Source organism: Cheilinus undulatus, linkage group 2 (genome assembly GCF_018320785.1).
Source record: "Cheilinus undulatus linkage group 2, ASM1832078v1, whole genome shotgun sequence".
Lineage (NCBI taxonomy): Eukaryota > Metazoa > Chordata > Actinopteri > Labriformes > Labridae > Cheilinus > Cheilinus undulatus.
The window spans coordinates 21,500,174-21,520,534 of NC_054866.1; the positions used below are offsets into that span (position 1 = coordinate 21,500,174).

Sequence of the window (20,361 nt, forward strand, 5' to 3'; positions counted from 1 at the left end):
CGTGACCAACTGAAAACTGCTCTGTGACCCACTTTTGGGTCCCGACCCACCAGTTGAGAACCACTGGTTTAAAGCATGTATTGAAAAATATCTAGAACTAAAAATTTTGATATGCTTGGCCTGAAATATCTCTCTCCTTTTCTCCCTTTACGGGCAGAATTGGCAACTCTTAACACATACTTAATTTTCCAAATTCATCTTTCAGATTCTACATGGCCCTGGGACTCTATTCCATCACTGCAACTATCCCACAAAAGGCATTAATGAAGTTATTACCACTTCAAGAACAGGATAGCCATTATTACTGACATTAATAAATGCTATCTGCACATTAAACCTGAGTAAAATTAGTGCAAATGAAGCACATTTAGTTAGAATTGTTGCAATCTTGAGCCTTTTGATGCTGTAAAACAAAAACACCTAAAATATTGCAACTTTCTCTGTAGTTTTAAAAAGCTTATTCAAAATCATAGGCATGTTGGGCTTCAGCTGGAGTGACTTCTGCTTTTGGCAGGTAAATCTCCTCGTCTGACACCCAGTAGCAGAAGTAACAGACTCTTAAAATAAATATACTGTACTGTATATACAGTTGAAACCAGAAGTTTACATACACTATATAAAAAGGCACATAAACTTCTTTTTCTCACCGTCTAACATTAAATCAGATTAAACTATTCCTGTTTTTGGTCAATTAGGATTACCAAAATTATTTCTATTTGCTAAATGCCAGAATAATGAGAGAGATAATTTGTCAGACAATTTTTTATTAGTTTCTTGAGAGTCAGAAGTGTACATACATTTCATTAGTATTTGGTAGCATTGCCTTTAAACTGTATGACTTGGGTCAAACGTTTTGGATATGCTTCCACAAGCTTCTCACAATAGTTTGCAGGAATTTTGGTCCATTCCTCCTGGCAGAGCTGGTGTAACTGAGCCAAGTTTGAAGGCCACCTTGCTCGCACATGCCTTTTCAGCTCTGCCCATAAATTTTCAATGGGATTGAGATCAGGGCTTTGTGATGGCCACTCCAAAACATTGACTTTGTTATCCTTAAGCCACTTTGTAACCAGTTTGGCAGTATGCTTAGGGTCATTGTCCATTTGGAAAACCCATTTGCGCCCAAGCTTTAACTTCCTGGCTGATGTCTTGAGATGTTGCTTCAGTATTTCCACATAATGTTATGTCCTCATGATGCCATCTATTTTGTGAAGTGCACCAGTCCCTCCTGCAGCAAAACAACCCCACAACATGATGCTGCCAGCCCCATGTTTCACAGTTGAGATGGTGTTCTCAGGCTTGCAAGCTTCCCCCTTTTTTCTCCAAATGTAATGATGGTCATTATGGCCAAAAAGTTCAATTTTAGTTTCGTCAGACCACAGAACATGTCTCCAAAAATTAAGGTCTTTGTCCCTGTGTGCATTTGCAAACTGTAATCTGGCTTTTTTATGTTTCTTTTGGAGTAATGGCTTCTTCCTGGGAGAGTGGCCTTTCAGCCCATGTCGGTACAGGACTCATTTGACTGTTGATAATGACACACTCTTACCAGCTTCAGCCAGCATCTTCACAAGGTCTTTTGCTTTTGTTCTTGGGTTGAGATGCACTTTTCGGACCAAAGCACGTTCATCTCTGGGACACAGAACCCGTCTCCTTCCTGAGCGGTATGATGGCTGGACATTCCCATGGTGTTTATACTTGCGTATAATTGTTTGAATTGATGAACGTGGCACCTTCAGTCATCTGGAAATTGCACCCAAGGATGAACCAGACTTGTGCAAGTCCACAATTCTCTTCCTGATATCTTGGCTGATTTCTTTTGTTTTCCCATGATGTTACACAAAGAAGCAGTGTGTTTCAGGTGTGCCTTAAAATACATCCACAGGTGTGCCTCTAATTAACTCAAATGTTGTTCCAATCAGAGGCTTCTAAAGACATGACATCATCATCTGGGCTTTCCCAAATTGTTTAAAGGCATAGTAATCTTAGAGTATGTAAACTTCTGACTTTGAAGAAAGTAATAAAAATTGTCTAAAAAAATCATTTTCTCATTATTCTGGCCTTTAGCAAATAGAAATAATTTTGGTAATCCTAATTGACCAAAAACAGGAAAAGTTTAATCTGATTTAATGTTAGACGGTGAGAAAAAAAGTTTATGTGCCTTTTTATATAGTGTATGTAAACTTCTGGTTTCAACTGTAGGTAAAGTAAATCCCCCTCTTAATGGTGTGATATACTCTTTAGATCAAATAAAGGTATCAGTGTTAACTAAATCTGCTTTACAAATAGCAAAAATCTTACAAAGCTTTAACTTTCTTTGACATATTTAAAAAAAAAAAAGATTTATTTAATTTTAATTCAATTTTATACAATGAATGCATTTGCTTGTTCTGAGAGCAAAAAGTCATCCATAAAAGTATTTGATAATTGAGCTTCAACAAAGGGAATTCCCTCTTTTTTTGCCATCATTATAAATGCTTTCTCTCTCTCTCTCACTCTCTCTCCCATGGGCTGACTGGCACCTGGCAGGCCTGCTGGCTCCCTCTCTGCTCGCTCTCAGTCTCTCAGCAGCAGGTTCAGACCCTCCGCTCAGGAGGCTAATATGGACAAACACTACTCAGTAATTGCTCTTGGACTCCAGGAAAGCAGCTTTTCTCTGACACCTGCCTTCGTCGCTCTCCTGTGTTTACACTCCTCCAATGAGATTCATGAAGTGACTGTAATAAAAGCTCTCCCTCCTTTTATCCCTGTTTGTCCATCATCTATATTCTGCAGACTCTCCCTCTCCTCGGAATTCATTAACTCTTATCAGATAGAAATGAAGGCTATTCAGGAGGTGCTGCATTGATGGAAAAGGTCTCAGCATCATCAGGGAGCACCTCTCATCATCCAGAGCCAGGGAAAAAAGAGAGAAGTAGCACACCAGAGGGCAGTGCCACCACATCAAGCTGTTAAATAGGCTTTAAATGGTGTGTGACACCATGCTGCCACTGATAACCACACATACACCTCCTCGCTCATCAGACTGTTAAAACTCTGTTGTCATAGGGCTCGCATGCTGTATGCTAAACATGTCAAAAGCAGCAAATATCAAGTTTTATAAAACTGTACTGTCATTTGCCTCAAACTACTTCGGTGGACTTACCAAAGAAGTGGACGACAAAGCCGTTGCCGTAGCCGTATACGTTGGTGGCGGGGTCTGACTGGAACTGGATGGTGACGTCTGCAGTGGAGGTGTAGAGCTTAAACCTGGACTTGGATCCTCCATACTGACCCAGGACTTTAGCTGTGAGGTCATCTCCATCGAAAAAAGTCACTAAGTCGTTCTTCCCGATGTTCAACCTGAAACAGGAAATGAAGAATTAAGGTCTGTCACTTATATTTTTATGCCTGTAGCAGTGATAGCCAAAGCTCGAGGAATTTTATTTTTGAGTTGCCATTCTTGTAATATTTCAAGAACAGTTTGTGAGATTTTCTTCAAATTTTGCACAAAGTCCATTTAGACTCAAAGATAAAGATCTTAGAAGTCACAGGTAAAGGTCAAGGTCATTGGGTCTTGTTCATCCCTTGCTTCTGGATACAACGTCTTGAGAATGCGTTGTGGGATTTTCTTCTAGGCTGAAGATATACCTGCTGTTAACGATGCTTACGGGAATACATGATGGCTGCCATCAGTTAGCACAACCAGAGGCTACTGCCAACCCTACCACCTGTCTGGATGCTACCCTAGTGTGTGCTTACTTGCCCCATCCACCCCTTTTGTGCCCCTTAGGTGTGGACATTTTTATTTTTTCAACAGATTATTTTCCCATGTCCCTGGTAATATGCAAGGACATCCAGAGCTCAACTGGGGTTGTGCCAGTCCTTCCTTCCTGATGATGCCCTCTGTTAGGCTTACCTGTCACATCTACACCTTACTTCAATCTTAGCATGCCCAAGAGTTCTGAACATGACTGTATGTATGCCCTCAACACTTAAGATGATGCACACGCGAGATGTAGTATCCACATGTGTGGTAAGGGTGGTGTGGAGTCCGAGGGGAAGATCAAGTCTCTTTTAAAGTTGGTATTTATTCCTGAAAAAAAAAATGGAATGTCAACTTGTGACTTTCAGCCATGTGTTTCCATGGCTACATTTTCATTAGTTTGTTTTTCATTAAATACGTACATATCTATACATTATAATAAAAACTAAACAAAGGGTCATTCTCTTTCTGTTTTTAATGGATTTTGTATTGTCACCTGTCAGCATGGTTGCTAATTAAAGTGAAGTACCAGGGTTGTTACAGTATGCTTGTGCATGGAGGAAAATGTTAGAGAAATGGCATGCCGATGGTGTAGATGGTGTTTTGCCTGAGCGATTTGAGCTCAGATTTACATCCATATTCACAGTTACCTTGTTTTCAGTTTACATCCCACACATCAGGTAGTTACAGCCCTGATCTCTGGTATTGCTTACAGAGGTTTTCTCCAGTGGGGCGTGGATGCATACATTAACTCAGTGGGTAACAGCATCTATATATCCTGCTTACTTTGCACAAATGTGAACTCTACCTCAAGGATGAACTGATTAGATTTTAAAGGTCAAAGATGAAGGATATTTGGACCCATATTCCCCTGTTGTTTGTGAACACAAACTTGTCTCTGCCTAAAGGATGAACTTTAGCGGTCACACGTCAGGGTCACTGGATCTTGTGTTTCTATTGTTACACTTCCACAGAAACCACCTCAGCCTTTCTTCTTTACCGACCACTCTACCTTCCCCATGCAGCTATTGCTTACCTTCAAGAAGCATAACCTGTGACAGTTCTAGTTAAGAGCAACTTGGGGACTGCTTTTGTGACTGTCAGGTTTCTCTTGATAGACTCTTTTTTTTTATCAGCATCTCTCTCTGCTCTCTACTCTGTTATGTTGAATGATGTGGTCACAACCTGCAGGCTGAACATCTCAGTGCAAACAAACATTTATAACTCTTCCGCCCATGAGAGATGTCAGACTGAATATAACTCCACAGAGAGGGAGCTCCTGCATTTTTAAAGTGACAGTAATTGCACATAAACGATCAAACGACTTCAGGTCAAACCAAGGTCAGTTTTACTGACAGATGCAGCACTATTTATGAGAGGCTGATCAGTTTGTGTCTGCCTGCTGCTGAAGAGATCACTGTAGGATGATAATGTGTCAGGAAGGCCAGTTTTGACACGTGACCTTGTAAATTTTATTGATATTTGTAGCTGATGACATTTAATCCATCATCTTTGCTGTAAAAGTCATTTAAACACAAACACCTTCCAAAATATCCTTTGAGAATAAATGCTAAAAACCTCCAACCAACTCTTTATTTTGACTCTTTCATACCAACCAAAGAAAATGAAGACTGACTTTCCAGCAGAAAGTATTGGTTTTATGTACTTCCGTGCTGATCATTTGCAGTCATTTTATCTTGAAGTCACATTCCCTTAAGCTTATAATTTCCTATCTTCTCCTATTTTCCTTTCATGGTTTGTGATGCAAAAAAAGCCATGAACGGCCACATGAACAAGCAAGTCCGGATAAGAGAATAATACGAAATTCCTGCAGTGCTTACCAGACTGTGTAGATTGGATAAAGTTTTCAGATATCTAAATAAAAAACAAAAAACCCTCTAAAATTCAAGGTCTCTTAACTCTTTTTAAGGCACTAAAAATCAAAATTTAAGATTTTTTAAAGACATTTCAAAAACCTGTGAATCCATTTTCAGATGCAAAGTACATCAAAAGAGGTGGTTTTGATGTCACAGGCATTTTAATAGACACTGTCTTGAAAACAAGAGTAAACAAGATAACAGGGCTAGCTGTTACCTCATTTTTTTCTTCAGTTAGCTTTCTTTCCTGATTGGCTGCTGCTCCATTCCACGTAACAATTCTGCTCGTGTCTGCTTTGCTGTTCTCTGTGTTCAACCCACACTACGGGGTTTTGATCACAAACACTGAACATGTCAATAGTTACGATCTTGAGTCGGAGTGCCTCTGATCATCCTTTGAGCAGGTGGGAGAGGGAAAACGTCACCCATAATAAACCACACAGCACAGGAGAACCTGGAAAGATTATCTCTAGAGCCATCTGATAATTGGGCTTGTGCTTTCTTTGGTCAGAAGGTAGGAATCAGGCTGAAAATCAGCATGATTATGTTTAAGTGTGTGGCTGGGTTTCTTACCTCCGCCAAGGAGGTTATGTGATCAGGTGGGTTTGTTTGTTTGTTCATTTGTTTGTTTGTTAGTTTGTTAGTTAGTAAGTTAGTTTGTTAGCAACATAACTCAAAAAGTTGTGGACGGATTTTGATGAAATTTTCAGGAAATGTCAGGAATGGCATAAGGAAAAACTGATTAGATTTTGGGACTGATCTGGATCACCGTCTGAATCCAGGAATTTTTTAAAGGATTCTATACTATTGGGAGATAGGGCTGCGCTGTTACCACTTTACATCAGGAGATGGCGGACATTAGTAACTTCAATCCCAGCAGCATTTTTTGGGTGTGTTTCTATTCAAAGTTTTGGAGTTTATAGATAGAACCCACTGACACATGTTAAAGGTGACCAATAACACTGTTAAAAAAATCATGAAACTAGAGATATGAGGTTCTGAAATTTAAAATCACAATAGGCTAATAAGAACTTTGATTGCAGGCCAGGTCAAGCATACAAGCCCAAGTTCAAACATTATCAGTAAAAGCTTAACCCAACTACAAGTTCAATGCCATGCAGTGGAACGACTACCTAACATGATCACAGCAAGGAGTGACAAACATACACATTAACATCTGCTCCATCTTGTAAACATGGACATTGGAACTTGGATTATAATGAGAGTTTTTTTTTCTCCAAGGAGTATTCAAGCCTCAACTGAGAAAAAAAAAGACTTAAAATAATCTCCTTATAGCGCCTACGGTGCTTCTCTAGGGGCTAGACATAACATTTTTATACAGGCTAGAGACTCTCTCTCTCTCTGATCAAATTGATCTTGATGCGTGAAGTCAGATGAACTCTAATTTATGAAAAATTCAGTGGAATAAACATTTCCTGGAAAGCTGCTGCAGGCTCATCCTTTTTGCCCCAAATCATAATTCTCTTACATCCACTATTAATGCACGGATGTCAGAAAGTGAGACGTTAGTTATCATGAGCAACAGTCAATATGGACCAAAACATGAGAATAATAGCCTATAGGGTTTCCACTTTAATGTTCAGAGATTTTTTTTCTTGTTAAAGAGGAGCACACTCACGCTGATGTTTCCCTCTTTGAAATAAATTAATCTCCGTCATGCTGGCTGAATACACTCACAGTCACAGTGTGGCTGTCAAAGGGCCGTCTGTGTGTTTGTGACCGCAGCCTGCAGAGCTGAAACTCTTACGAACCTCCGAGCTGTTTCAAAGTGTCACCTGGGGCCGAGCTATCTCTTTGTAGAGAGAAGATTTAGAGCGTGGAGGAAACGGCTTAGCCAGAATAAAGCGGTGACATGTTCTTTGCTGTTGCTAATTAATCACCAGCGGCTTCTGATAAAACTCATTAGCCAGCCTGAGATTGAGCTATTAATCACTATACGGCAACGCTGGAAAATCAAAGGTTCAAGAGGCGTGGATCCAATCGACAGGGCCTGACAGAAGATGAAATGTTCAGGGTTTTTTTATGTCTTAATAAAGAGAGGAAGAACCAGAGGAAGGGGAGGCTGTGAACAGATGAGTATGTCTCTCCACAGGCTGAAACATTTGTCTTCTGTTGCTAAAAAGTAACACAAACATAAGGATTTTTTACTAAGCATAATGATCCCTAAAGCTGATGTCACCTGGGCCGGTTGTTCAAAAGTTTGATCCAGATAAAAATGTTCCAGATATGGGATCAACTTGTTTTCTCCCCAGCGGCATCAGGTTATCAAGCTCCCTTTTATTCCACAAAGAACATCTGGATCAACACAGACTGATCCACATACAGACTTTAAGGCAGTGTTTCCCAACCATTTTTCCTTGGAGCCCCCCTACAAAGAAAACAGAGCACCCCCAAGACCCATGGGAGAAGAAAAAGGGACACACTGCTGCAAAAAATTCAACATACAGTGCTTAACAAATTTAATAGACCACCACCCAAAGTAAGGTTTATGCCACAGCTGCCCTAAATTAACAGCATTGGTAATTACCAAAATTATTTTTTATGTTTCTGCAATGGTTAATACACCAATATGTAGAAGCTCTTTAACCCAAATGATATTTTTAATGCTAAAATATAATTATTATTGTTATCCATGAATTTTCAAACTTGTTTACAAAAAACTTGATAGTAAAGCACATTATCATTTCTTGATTAATATGTCAAATTATAGTTATTTACTTGCATTCCTGAACAGAAAAATTAGTTTTAGTGGTTGAATGTTATGCTTGATTAATATCTGACTTCTCAGAGAAGCCCAGTGAGCCGGTTCAAATTTGGGTATAAAAAGGTGAATTCAGTTTGAAATTCCTAATTCCTGTTCAAAATGGTAAAATGTGGAGAGCTCACTGAAAATGAAAGAGTCCGCATTAAAGGACTTCATGATGCTGGATGGTCTCTGAGACAAATAGAGAAAGACATAAAGTGTTCTCACAGTGTGGTCAAGTATGCTTTGGGAGTCAATTGCCGAGAGTGGTACTTACAAAATGCGCCAAGGAAGAGGCAGGAAACCAAAGTTAACTGAAGCAGATGTCAGACACCTCAAGAGTTGAAGTACTAGAGACAGAAGGAAGACCACTGCTGATCTTCAGGCAGAGATGAATGCTTCTAGATCAGAGTCTGAGAAAGTCTCCAGAATGACCATAAGCAGATAACTGACAGAACAAGACTTAAAGGGAAGAATAGCTGCTAAGAAGCCATTATTGAGGCCTGCAAACATCCAGAAACGCCTCAGATTTGCCAGAGAGCACAAACACTGGACCGTTAATGACTGGAAGAAGGTACTCTGGATGGACGAGTCCGAGTTCGAACTCTTCGGTCAGCATGGTTGTGTTTATGTCTGCAGAAATGCTGGAGAACGTTTTGATGCCAGTTGCATTGCACCCACAGTGAAACACGGTGGAGATTCCATTATGGTATGGGGTAACATTTGTGGATACGACGTGGGCAAATGAGTGAAAATGGACATATTCATGAACAAGAACATCTACCACAACATCTTAGTGCATCATGGAATCCCTTCTGGACTGAATCTGATTGGTCGTGGGTTCATATACCAACAAGACAATGACCCCAAGCATACTTCAAAGCTGTGCAGAGACTATTTGACCAAGAATAAAGGAATCTGGAGTACTGGAACTGATGGACTGGCCAAGTCAAAGTCTGGATTTGAATTCCATTGAACAAATTTTGGATTTAGTAGATTCAAAGATTGATGGCACAAAAGTTTCATCTAAAGCAAGTCTGTGGGAACAGCTAGAAACTATTTGGAACTCAGTAACAAAAGAGACTGTGGAAAGTACATAAAAAAAATGGCAGCAAGAATGCAAGCTGTTACCAAGGCCATAAGAGGCCATACAAAATATGAAGTTTTCTGGTTATTATGTGTGAAAAAGGACTGTTTAGTTGTTTAAGTTTGTTATTTGTCAAATAAATAACAATACAATTTTTAGTTTTAAACAAGTTTTTGAAAGATTCCTAAAATATTTATGTTTTCTCGTTTTTATGACAGGTGGTCTAATAAATTTGTTAAGCACTGTAGATTTGAATCGTTTCACTGAAACCCAGTTCGGGAACCAATGCTTTAAGGGATTGTCAGATCCACATCACCAAGATCAAGCTTTAATGAGGACTTCATATCACAGAGGATCTCCTCAGGAGCACCAAAACCCTCACAGCAGCTTTAAATAAGATATTCAGAGTTTGAATAGATGTGATTTGGTGAAACATTTCAAAAGGAAAAATCTTTCTTTAACCCCTCATACCTCAAATCCTTTGAAAAAAAATATTTTTTTTATAATACAGCATTCTGCCAGGATCAGGATAATCCTTTTTTTTTTTAATAAATCAAAATTTCCCCATTAAATAGCACAAGCTAAATTAAAACCTCATTATTCATCAAATCATTTTCAAGGTATAGTTTCCAAGATGTTAATACATTTAGCATAATCAAATGGGATTTTATGTAGTTGCTATTAGCATCATGGCTAGCAGACTTTTAGATGCTTTTACCTTAGCTGTTTTAGCCTTATGTCAATGGAGATTAAAAATAGCACCACAGCTAACAGACATTTAGTTTGCTAATAAGTTTAGAGCAACTTCACAGGGTTTAATACAGAAAAATAAGCATCAAAGCTGGTTGTAATATCTACTAGCCTAATTAGCTAAATGAGCTCTGACTCACCAAGTCAATGAATAGCACGTTTACATGCAGACTGGTACCAGGCCTCAGAGCACCCGCGGTAATGTGTTGATGTTCTCTTCCATTTTTTCTTAAATCCACTCACTTCTACTCAGATCAACAGTTCAGCTTGGACTGGCACTAAAATTTCACTTTTGCATTTGGTAGTCAGGGGTTGGGTCACTCAAGTGTTTTGTCACCCTGCATGACAACTTGAGCTGTATGACTGCTTGGCCAAATTTCTAAATGAACTTTGTTCTTATTTAACTTGTTCTAAACCTTTGAAATTGCACAGGAATTAATTAATTACTGTAATGTATTTCAAATGCAAATTAATTATTTAATAATTCCACTGGCTTAGTGCTCTAGGCATCTTGCAAAGAATCAGTGTGAAATGTTTGTGCCTTGTCAGTGAATGACTGAGAGGGGTCTGGCAGCAGGCTGTAAATCTCTGATGGCCATTTTTCAGCGGCCGCTCATCTAAGACGCCATTTAGTTTAGAACAGAACTGAAATACATGCTGAAACTTTGGAGAGAAAAAAAAAAAGGATTCAACTCCCATCTAGGGTTTTGGTAAGGATTAAGGTAATGGTAAGGATACCAAAAGTTGAGTTAAAACCTGACCTGCAAAACCTGATGGCAAAACGTTTAAATAAAGCAGTGTAAACAGTCTGCATACAGAAAAAAAGCTTGTCCTCCATGAAAACACTCTAACGAAGCAAAAACAGCTTACTTAGCTCTGTTAGCTGCATAAGCTATGTAGATAGCAGAGCTACGTAGCTAATGCTGCTAACTTAGCAAAAGCTGATCTCACAACACAGCTACGTAAGCTACATAGCTAAATTATCTTTAGTCCTGTTTGGTAAAGCTCACATTGCTAATGCTAATGGCTTATGTAGTAAGGTTAATTACAGAGCCAGCACATATGTTAGCTTTAGATAAAGCTAACACAGCTAAAGTGAGCTGTTCATGTAACTACTACTAAAACAGGTCTATACATTATTCAGCCACAGATAAGACCACTTTCTCTGTTCTATTTATGAAATGCTGCTCAGTATGCATTATTTGCAATGCAGATTTTCAGACTTTGTTTATGAATAAAGTTTACAAAAAAACATCTAAAACTGGAAATATGTTGTACCAGCATATTTCAGCTGTCCCATTCTGAGATACAGGGCATCTCAGATGAATGGTCTGTGAGAGAGGCCTTCAGAGATGAACAGTCTGTAGCCAGTCTGTCTTGGAATGGCTGGGCCTATCAGCTTACCTTGAGGAGAACTAGGGTAAGCTACAGGTGTATGGATGCAGCTATAATGGCAGTTGTATTAGAACTGCACTGAAAGCTTTATCTGGTTGAATAGATGTCTTTGTTCTTTTCCTGGCCAGCTTCAAAAAGAGTTTAACTGACCTACTGGCTCCAGTGATAGTAAACAAATACATTGGCTACCTGTCAACCTGGGACTACATACAGTAGTTCATGCCCCAGGCCATACACCCTCTACGGCATATGTTTTGTCGCTCTGATTAGCATGTAATGAATGATACAGATGGAACTTTTTGTCTAATCAATCTCCAAGATTCTTTTCAAAGGCTCTGCCTTCCCTATATATACACTGTGTATGGGCTGTCGCCCCAGTTGGTTATGAAATATATCCAGTGCGGTGTGAAACAGTCGATCCAGCACATCAGGTTAGAAGATAATTTAACAGAAATGCAGATCAAGGTCATGTCTCTCCTGATCTTTGATCAAATATTTTAACATTTAATAAAATCTTTGTTATTCTATTTACTCATCTTATTCAGGTATGTTTTAATCTGTTGCTAGGGGATGCATGGATAAATCCACTAGATGTTAGTATTATTAGATGCTGTTGGCAGATATTGATCTACCAGCAAATAATGCATTCTCTGATTTCAGCGGGTGAAAGAATCTTTTTCTTCAAATTCCTTTAAAGATGGTGAGCCCCATGTTTTAGCTTGTGAGGCTATATTTAAGATTAGTGGTTCATAAAACCCCCAAAGTAATCTTCCTTCCTTATATTTTATTCTCTGTGTTGTCTCAGTAAGAAAGAGAGTGGGCTGATTTCACAGCATCACACATCTACCATCATCTTTTAAATCCACACTTGAGTTTTGTTCATTCTCAAAGGAAAATTTCCCCTCTCTTCTGTTATAAATAATTCTCATTCATATCTTTGTCTGAGACTAAAATTATTACTAACTCAACAAGACTTAGGAGTGTTGATGCTTTTCTGTAAAAATAATGAAGTCAAAGTTGTACTCCCAGAATAAATACTACATAATCAGCTTAAACATCCTCTTAGACTGATATCTTGCAGCAGGTATCAGACATAGAAAACAGCCTCAGCCTTCTCGTCCTTCTAAAGAAATACAGCTGATCCTCACAAATATATGAAACCAGCACAGAGTCTTCTACACACCTGGTGCTGCATGTTTATGTGATTGCTAACGGATGAAGCGTCTCACCTGCTCGCAGCGCGGCAGATTGAGGAATATTGTCGGCTGGCGTCAAATTTGTTGTGATTAAGCTAAACATAGCTCTGAGCGGCTCTGCTGAGCATCTGTGAAGAAAAAAATCAATCTCAGTCTCCTTCACGAACATAATTTGATTTAGTTCAATTTGAAAAAAATCAGGGCAGGGTTCGGCCTGGACCCCCGGGAACAGCTGGCAATTCGATTTACCCCCAAACATTCATTTCATGATCTGCTGTTTCCACAAAAGTCTAAAAAAGAGAGCATGTTTAACAAACTTTATGAATAAATGGTGATCTGGGATGTAACGGGTAAAGTACAAAAAGCACCCAAACCTCATTGTTAATAGACAGAATAAAGGGGTAATGTTATACCAGGGCTGTCATTAGCCCAGCTAGTGAGCAGGTTTCATCTTAGCCACAAGATTTTTTGAAGAGATGGACACTTTAGAAAATAATTACATGAGATTTTCATCTCAGATTTAGATTTTCAAAAAAAAAGTATTTCTCCAAAATATATTCACACATATCAATCATAGCTCAAAAAAAGCTTATCATTCTGATTTAATAAACCACATTAAGCCATTTGGGAGCATGAAGAGCTGCTCTCAAGGCCTTTGTATACCAAAACTGTTATTTTCTGACTATTTCCTGGATCTAAAATTAAACAAAAAACATCAAACACACAAACATTTCATACAGAATGTGATGCGTTTATTTTTCTATTCATTTTGAAGATGCACAGTACGAGGAGAAATTATCTTGAACTGTAGGGGAAAAGCAGGGACAATGATGTGGTTTTTTCACTCCTTCAAAAGAAAGACAAAAAAAAAAACGCTGTGTAAATCCATCCTGACAGAGACCATTTAAAGTAAAGTGTCATGAAGAGAGTGTGATGAAGCTGCAGTCACAGTTCTGAGTGGTCAGTCACTCATTTAAATGACTTTTACAGATGCAAAAAATAAAAAAAATAAAACTGTTAAAAAAAAAAGAAAAAACTAACTATAATTGTAGTAGTCATAGTGCGAAAATAATTGGTACAACATAACAATGTATTTTTTTTTCTTAAATTTGTTGCAATTTTGGATTTAAAGAATGGAATCAGTGTGAATTACAGCACTAATCTAAATGATCCTGATTACTAAGAGCCATTATTCCATTCACTACAATTCAAGTAAATTAATTCAATTTTCAGTTGAATTTGTGGAAACCACTTGAAGCATTTGTTGAGCTATTTCAGTTGTTTTTGTTTGATTTTTCATTGCAAAAAGCAGAAAGTCTGTAAATTTTCACAATAAATCTGATTTGCAGTGTTGTTTGAATCTTCTTGATTGCAACTGTATGTGTTCATAGATTGTTGTTCACTCTTGTTGAACTCATCTGTGATCTTTTTAAGTGGTCAGAATATACAATGTAAGAAGAGAGTTTGACAAACACCACAAATGTCCCCTTACACCTTAAACCTTCAATGGTGGATCTCATCATTCGCCAGATGTGAGCAAAAGTAAAAAAGGTGGAAAGAAAACCAAAGACTTCTACGTTAGAATGCAAGGACTTTGGAAATCTACAATTCTTATGATAAAATTGGTTATTATTTTTCTTAAAAATAAATAAATAAATAAATAAATGACTGAAGGTATTTTTGAAGTGCTAAATAATTTGTATGAACTAAAGGTTTGTTTCGTGGATATTCTAATATTCAAGTCCATAAAGAAGCAATAAATGGTTGCTTGGAAAACAACACACAACTGATGAGTTTAATGATAAAAGCATTTCTAAAAGGTCTGAGAAAGAAAGCAACCTCAGGAGAAAAATAGTAAAGGCTTAGCAGGTGTATTCTTTGCTTTTAACTCTTTGCAATTTGAAAAACAAAAAAACCCCACAAAAGTCATTAAGCTTACATTTCAATATATTTTGCAGTTTTGCATTTTCTTAATGTCCTCTTGTAACTTTGTAGAGAACTTTGAGCTGCTTTATGAGTTGCATGTACATAAAAATAAATAATATAAATTGAAGGAATGTAGGATATGAGACATGATGTAAAGAAATCACTAAATGAGCTTCAGCATCACAAACTGCGTTCAAGTACATGAGGTGGATCATCCCTTTATTAATGCAGTCTGAGATTACCTCTGTTCATATGAAGATAGTATTTAAACAGAGCTTAAGACAGTATAGTTAGTACTTCATTCTGGGTTCATCTTTTCCCCTCCCCTCTCTTTACCTTTAATCACACCTCTCATTCCCCCGGCATTCATTGAAGACCATCCATAAAAGTCATTTGATACACTCGCTGATAATGTCCCTGCTTCCATTACACAGATGGAGCAGCAGATACGTGCAGGTGTGTACAGGAGTGTGTGTGTGGGACAGATACCATGGGACCTTGTTAAAGGCCTCATATATCTCTGTACACTGTGTGCCCACAGGGCTCTTAGAGAACAGCTGCTATTGATAAGCTTCATAAAGGTGCTCACCTGCAGGCACGTGTTCAGACAGAGAGCACACTCAGAGTCAAGCCAGACCATGGTGTGCTGACTTCTTTACTTTGAGCCTTATTCATTTACACACGATCAGCTAATGCTAATCATTAGCAAGAAGGGTAAAAGTCAAAACCTACTCTTGCAGTCTCTAAAGGCTGCCAAAAAGAACAACATCACCCGTGTGTGTCAGGGTAATTCACATGAAGCACAACGGGAGAAAAAGTGTGTCCTTTTCTCTGCAAGTTTAATGTGTATAATAACAGCAACATACAGCGAGTGTGTTTCCTTTGCATAGCATCTCTGTTGGCCTGTCTGGGTCTTTAGCACAAGCTGTGAGCTGCAATGGATCGACTCAGTTTGACTTGGGCCCAGTGCTGCATCAATTCACGTAACAATGGCTTAAACCAAACTTTAAATGTGTTTTAACCCATGACGTGCTTGCTTTAGGTCTACAATGATTCAAAAAAGCGGGCTGTGGTGTCAAACAGGACCGGAGAAGCAGCTGACAAATAAAAGTTTGTATTTTTTTGGAAAAATATCGGTTGAAAGAGGCAAACAAGGTCACAAAGTATCAAAACTGAATCAAAGTGGCAACGATGTTAAAGTAGCCAGATACAGTGTAAAAGTGTTAAAGAGTAACGAAATGGGTTAAAAGAGGCACAGAGAAGATAAAAGTGGCAATATTGGGTTACTTCCTGAGGTGGTACACAACTATTGTACTCTAATGAAAGTACAGTTGATCTGGTAAAATTTTCCTTAAGTACATGTAAAATTACTGGTCTATAAATCTACTCAAGTGAAAGTAAAAGGTTTCAATTTTATGTTTGCTCTAAGTACTGAGTAGCTACTGTGGAGTTGTGCAGTCAAATCTGATCTGTTCTTTTTGGCAAGAACAACAAAGTCACTGCTCTATAATAAAATAATATACACAGCAAAATTTGACATTAATGTGGGGTTTAAAAGGGGCAAAAAGTGTCAAAGATGGGTTAAGAGTGACAAAAATGTTACAAAAAATGGCCAGATAAAGTAGTTAAAGGGGTGAAAGAGTGGAAAAAATGTGTAAAAGGTGGCAGAAAATTGTTAAAAGTGAAAAAAGTGGCACTCACAGAAATATGAGGCCTATTCTTAAGATTTATGTATTTCAATTGCACATAAAATTTCCATCCATTTGAATTACTTAGATTTAACATAAACAGGCCAATAAACTTTATGTGCTGCATATTTGTCACTCAAATGTAAATTAAACAATTAAGAATGAGATTTATGTAATAATACTAATAAACTCAATGTGTTTTGAATAAATAATGACAGATTAATGTATTCATTATTGATAAATGTAATTTTTTTCAAATACTTAAGAACAAGAGTATGTATTCAATATGCAGCACATAAAGTTTATTGGCCTGTTTATGTTAAATCTAAGTAAGTCAAATGCATGAAATTTTAAAGGCAATTGAAATACATAAATCATAAGAATAGGCCTAAATATTTCTGTGGATGCATAAATGAGGGAATTAGGGAAATGATGGGTAAAGGGCTAGCAGTAATGCTACTGATCCAACATACATGCATCACAACTGGATTGGGCCTATTAACTGGATTTTCAGGTGGCCAGCCAACTCTTTGGGCAGGCCTGCCTCTAGCCAACATGAGACTCAGTGAGGCACAGCCCACCCTTTAAATTTTCCTTAAAACATTAATACTCATCCAGATGATGAAAATGTGAGAACGTCCAAAACCAATAATCCTTCTGTAAGTTCATTAATGATCTCTATGATGTGGCTTGTGACATCATGGAACAAGCCAAATCACTAGTGTTAGCATTTTTGGAGCTTATTACCACAAGATCAGCTCTGAAAGACTTAATATGCTTCTGTTGTTATTAGAATAAAGTCAAAAGTGAAAGTTTATGCCTGGTTCATCATACATTGTGAGAGAGAGCACACAACCGCTACATGGGTGGTGAGTGAGAAAATGACAAAAAGTATGAGGTGGAAACACAAAAAGCTCCAAGACTCTTTAGTTGTATGATAGGGTCTGTTTTGTACAGGCAAACCTTTAAAGACTCTCAAGCATCAACTCTGTAAATTAACTTGATCATGTGTAATTCCATTAGTGTTCAGGCATTTTATTGTCTAAATATTTTCACAGAGTACCTTTACCTCCACTAAAGCACCTGCTCTAACTTAAAACACAGCAGCAATTAGTCATGTTGACACAGTTTCTTAGAAAAACCAGAGGAGGCCATAAATCAGTGCTTCTTAAAGAGCTCAGGTGCTGCGCTGAGACAAAGGAAGAGAAAACAGCTAAAGATGCTACGTATGCTAATGAGCTCTTCTTAATTTGCTTGCAAATGGTGAATGATTTTCTGCGGCTGACTGACTTATCGGGCTGCGACATGGTGGGGTGTGTAGTGTTGTGTCTTCACCTTGGCACCACAATCAGAAGAAACACACATTCACATCCTGTACACTCGCACCCTCGACTCCACACAGCAGACGTTGGGGGGGGGGGGGGCTGCCAAACAAACCCTCCCTGATATAATTAGTTTTCTCCGCTGCACCTAATTAACCTTTGTCTGCGTGGCACTTACGCATCTCATTCACAAGCTGAGCATTCTTTCATTAGCAGCACGTTGTGTTTTTAATGTGTTTTACCCGTCATGGTGAGGGAGCATTTTGTAATCTGAAAACTGTTTCTGTGCCGCTGTTTGAAGTCTGTTGGAGGAGGGGGGCTGGAGAATGAATGAGAGCATGTGACAAAGATGTTTTTTATCTGATGATTCGATTCAAAGACACCAAAATAATGTGTTAGTCTTAAAGGTTAAGGAGGGAGGCTCTTACACTTGAATGTCCAGCATGATCCGTTTGTCCTCCTCCACATGGATTCCCCAGATGCAGTCCTGTCCTTTGTCATATGCTTCAGGCCAGTTAGGAGACAGAACCACTCCAGCTGAGTCTGTGATCTCACCGCTGCACACAGCTGCAACACAAACACAATCATGTTTATAATCCCATTAAGGCTCAACTTAAAGTTATAATATGCAATGTAAAATAATCAAATTTACTGCTGCTATAGTGGAAAACTGGCCTTCTGTAGATAAAGTCAAACTCTGGGTTTGTTGTTCACAGCTTTGCGTTCACATTGACAGGAAACCACTCCCTTCAGTTTGTTTATGTTTCACCCAGAGGCTTTGGCATGTTTCATACATGTTTTGATCACATGACTCCATCCCTCACCAACCGTTAGCCTCACTGCTATGTGGAGGAAGAGAGACAGCCTTGCCCACTCAGGGATTAAGTTTCTGTGTCGTCAGAGACTTTGCAAACTACAAACAAGATTTTCTTTGCTTAAAATTAATCACATAATGGTGTGGGTTTTGTTGCATATTGAAATATGAAGATGAAATTGATAAGATGTTTTTCAGATATTATCTGCTGCCAAAGAATATTTGTTAAAATCTGCTCTTTATAGGCCTTTAACAGCACTGTAAGTTCTGGCTGAAGCATGAACAAATTCATTCAAATTGATTCAAAATCAATGAATCAGTGAAACCACTTTTTTATGAAACAATTTCTTGTTGGACATCACAGGAATCTAAACAACTAATATTTAAATAATATAGCTTTTAAGCTAGCAATTACAACATATTCTGCTTATACATTACCTCAAAAGTGCAGTGATTTTTGATCTTCAAAGTAAAATTTGCTTATAATTGTGCTTTCACTGAAATACAATCTACTTGAACTTTTTTTTTTCCATCAGAGTATATCTCATTGCTATAATCATCTTTCTGTCTGTATTTGCAGGCCACACCATTGCCCCACTGTCCTTGATACCTCTCAGAAGACTTTATGGTATACTGGTTCAGAAGTGATGCCTTGATCCCACCACAATCCCCGATTAAAGTAAGCTCTCTTTAAAGCACTTCTCCGTGCTGCAGTTTTTAGGGTGCACAGACTTTCCAGAGAACAAGAAACAATTTCAGCTCTGTATGACTTAAAAATAAGCACTTCCTTATGCTCATATTAAACAAGATAATACAGGTGATGTGTCACATGTTGATGCTAGAATCAAAGAAGAAGTCCTGGAATATGGGTCTGTCTCTGCATAGCCAACTTTACACGATTGATGGGCCCAAAGTTTCCATGGCAACATTAAACAAGTAGCTTCTGTCAAGGAGGCTCCATCATGACGGCCACAGTAATGAGACACATTCTAGTCTGATTGTGATAACTAAGGTTTTCTCTGGCTTTGAGAACCGTTGGAAATATCTAAGATAATGAAAGAACTCAACTAGATATCACATGAGTAGTCTTTATTTAAATCGATATAGACAATTCAGTGAAAAAATACACATATTGTAGCTTTAAAGGGCAAAGATGAGTGACATATTGACCCTACCGTCACTAAGAAAAACACACAACTATGCAGTAGTTAAAGATACAATTCCTAAAAAGAGACTAATTTATTGGTGGAAAAATGAATACATGTATGCATCAGAACCATCTGTTGGGGGCTGCTAAACAGTTTGTCAGAATTACATAAAATCTTAAAGTGGTGAATTCTGCCTGATTACAGACTACAGTTAAAACACTTGCATTTGATGAATGTCTTTCACCAGCTCCTTCTAAACACTTGTACTTTCATTTAGTTTGACCTTGCTGTGTTAAACTGTCTCCTTTGTTGGCATCAACCATAAAGTTAAAATCCTTGCTAAGCAAGGGAGGTAAAATGTGATTAAAAGAGTGTAAGAGTGACTGAAACAGGGTGTAGTATTTAAATGAGCCACTTTCATACAGACCTCTGCAGGCAGGCTCGGTCTCGTTCCACTGTGGGTTGTTGGGGTCCATACACTCGATGGTGACAGACCCCTGCTCCAGAGTGTAGCCGGGGTCACAGGTGAACTCTACCACAGTTCCCACCGCCCAGGTACTGTCGCTGCTCGTCAGGTTCCCATACTTTACGAAGGGTTGGTAGCAGTGACCCGGTGCAAAAGCTGAGGGACAGAGACATGCTCAGAATCAACCAC

The 20,361-nt window shown here is 38.4% G+C and overlaps 1 protein-coding gene across 2 annotated transcripts in view; it reads right to left on the reverse strand.

Moving 5' to 3' along the window:
- sez6b (seizure related 6 homolog b) overlaps positions 1-20,361 on the reverse strand; it is a 295,405-nt gene that overhangs the window by 27,685 nt on the left and 247,359 nt on the right. For both annotated transcript variants that reach the window (XM_041814108.1, XM_041814101.1), the window contains exons 8-10: positions 20,134-20,328; positions 18,173-18,311; positions 3,140-3,336 (exon numbers count right to left, since the gene is read on the reverse strand). In XM_041814108.1, coding sequence (XP_041670042.1) covers positions 3,140-3,336; positions 18,173-18,311; positions 20,134-20,328 — 531 coding nt within the window. The remainder of the gene's footprint in view (positions 1-3,139; positions 3,337-18,172; positions 18,312-20,133; positions 20,329-20,361) is intronic.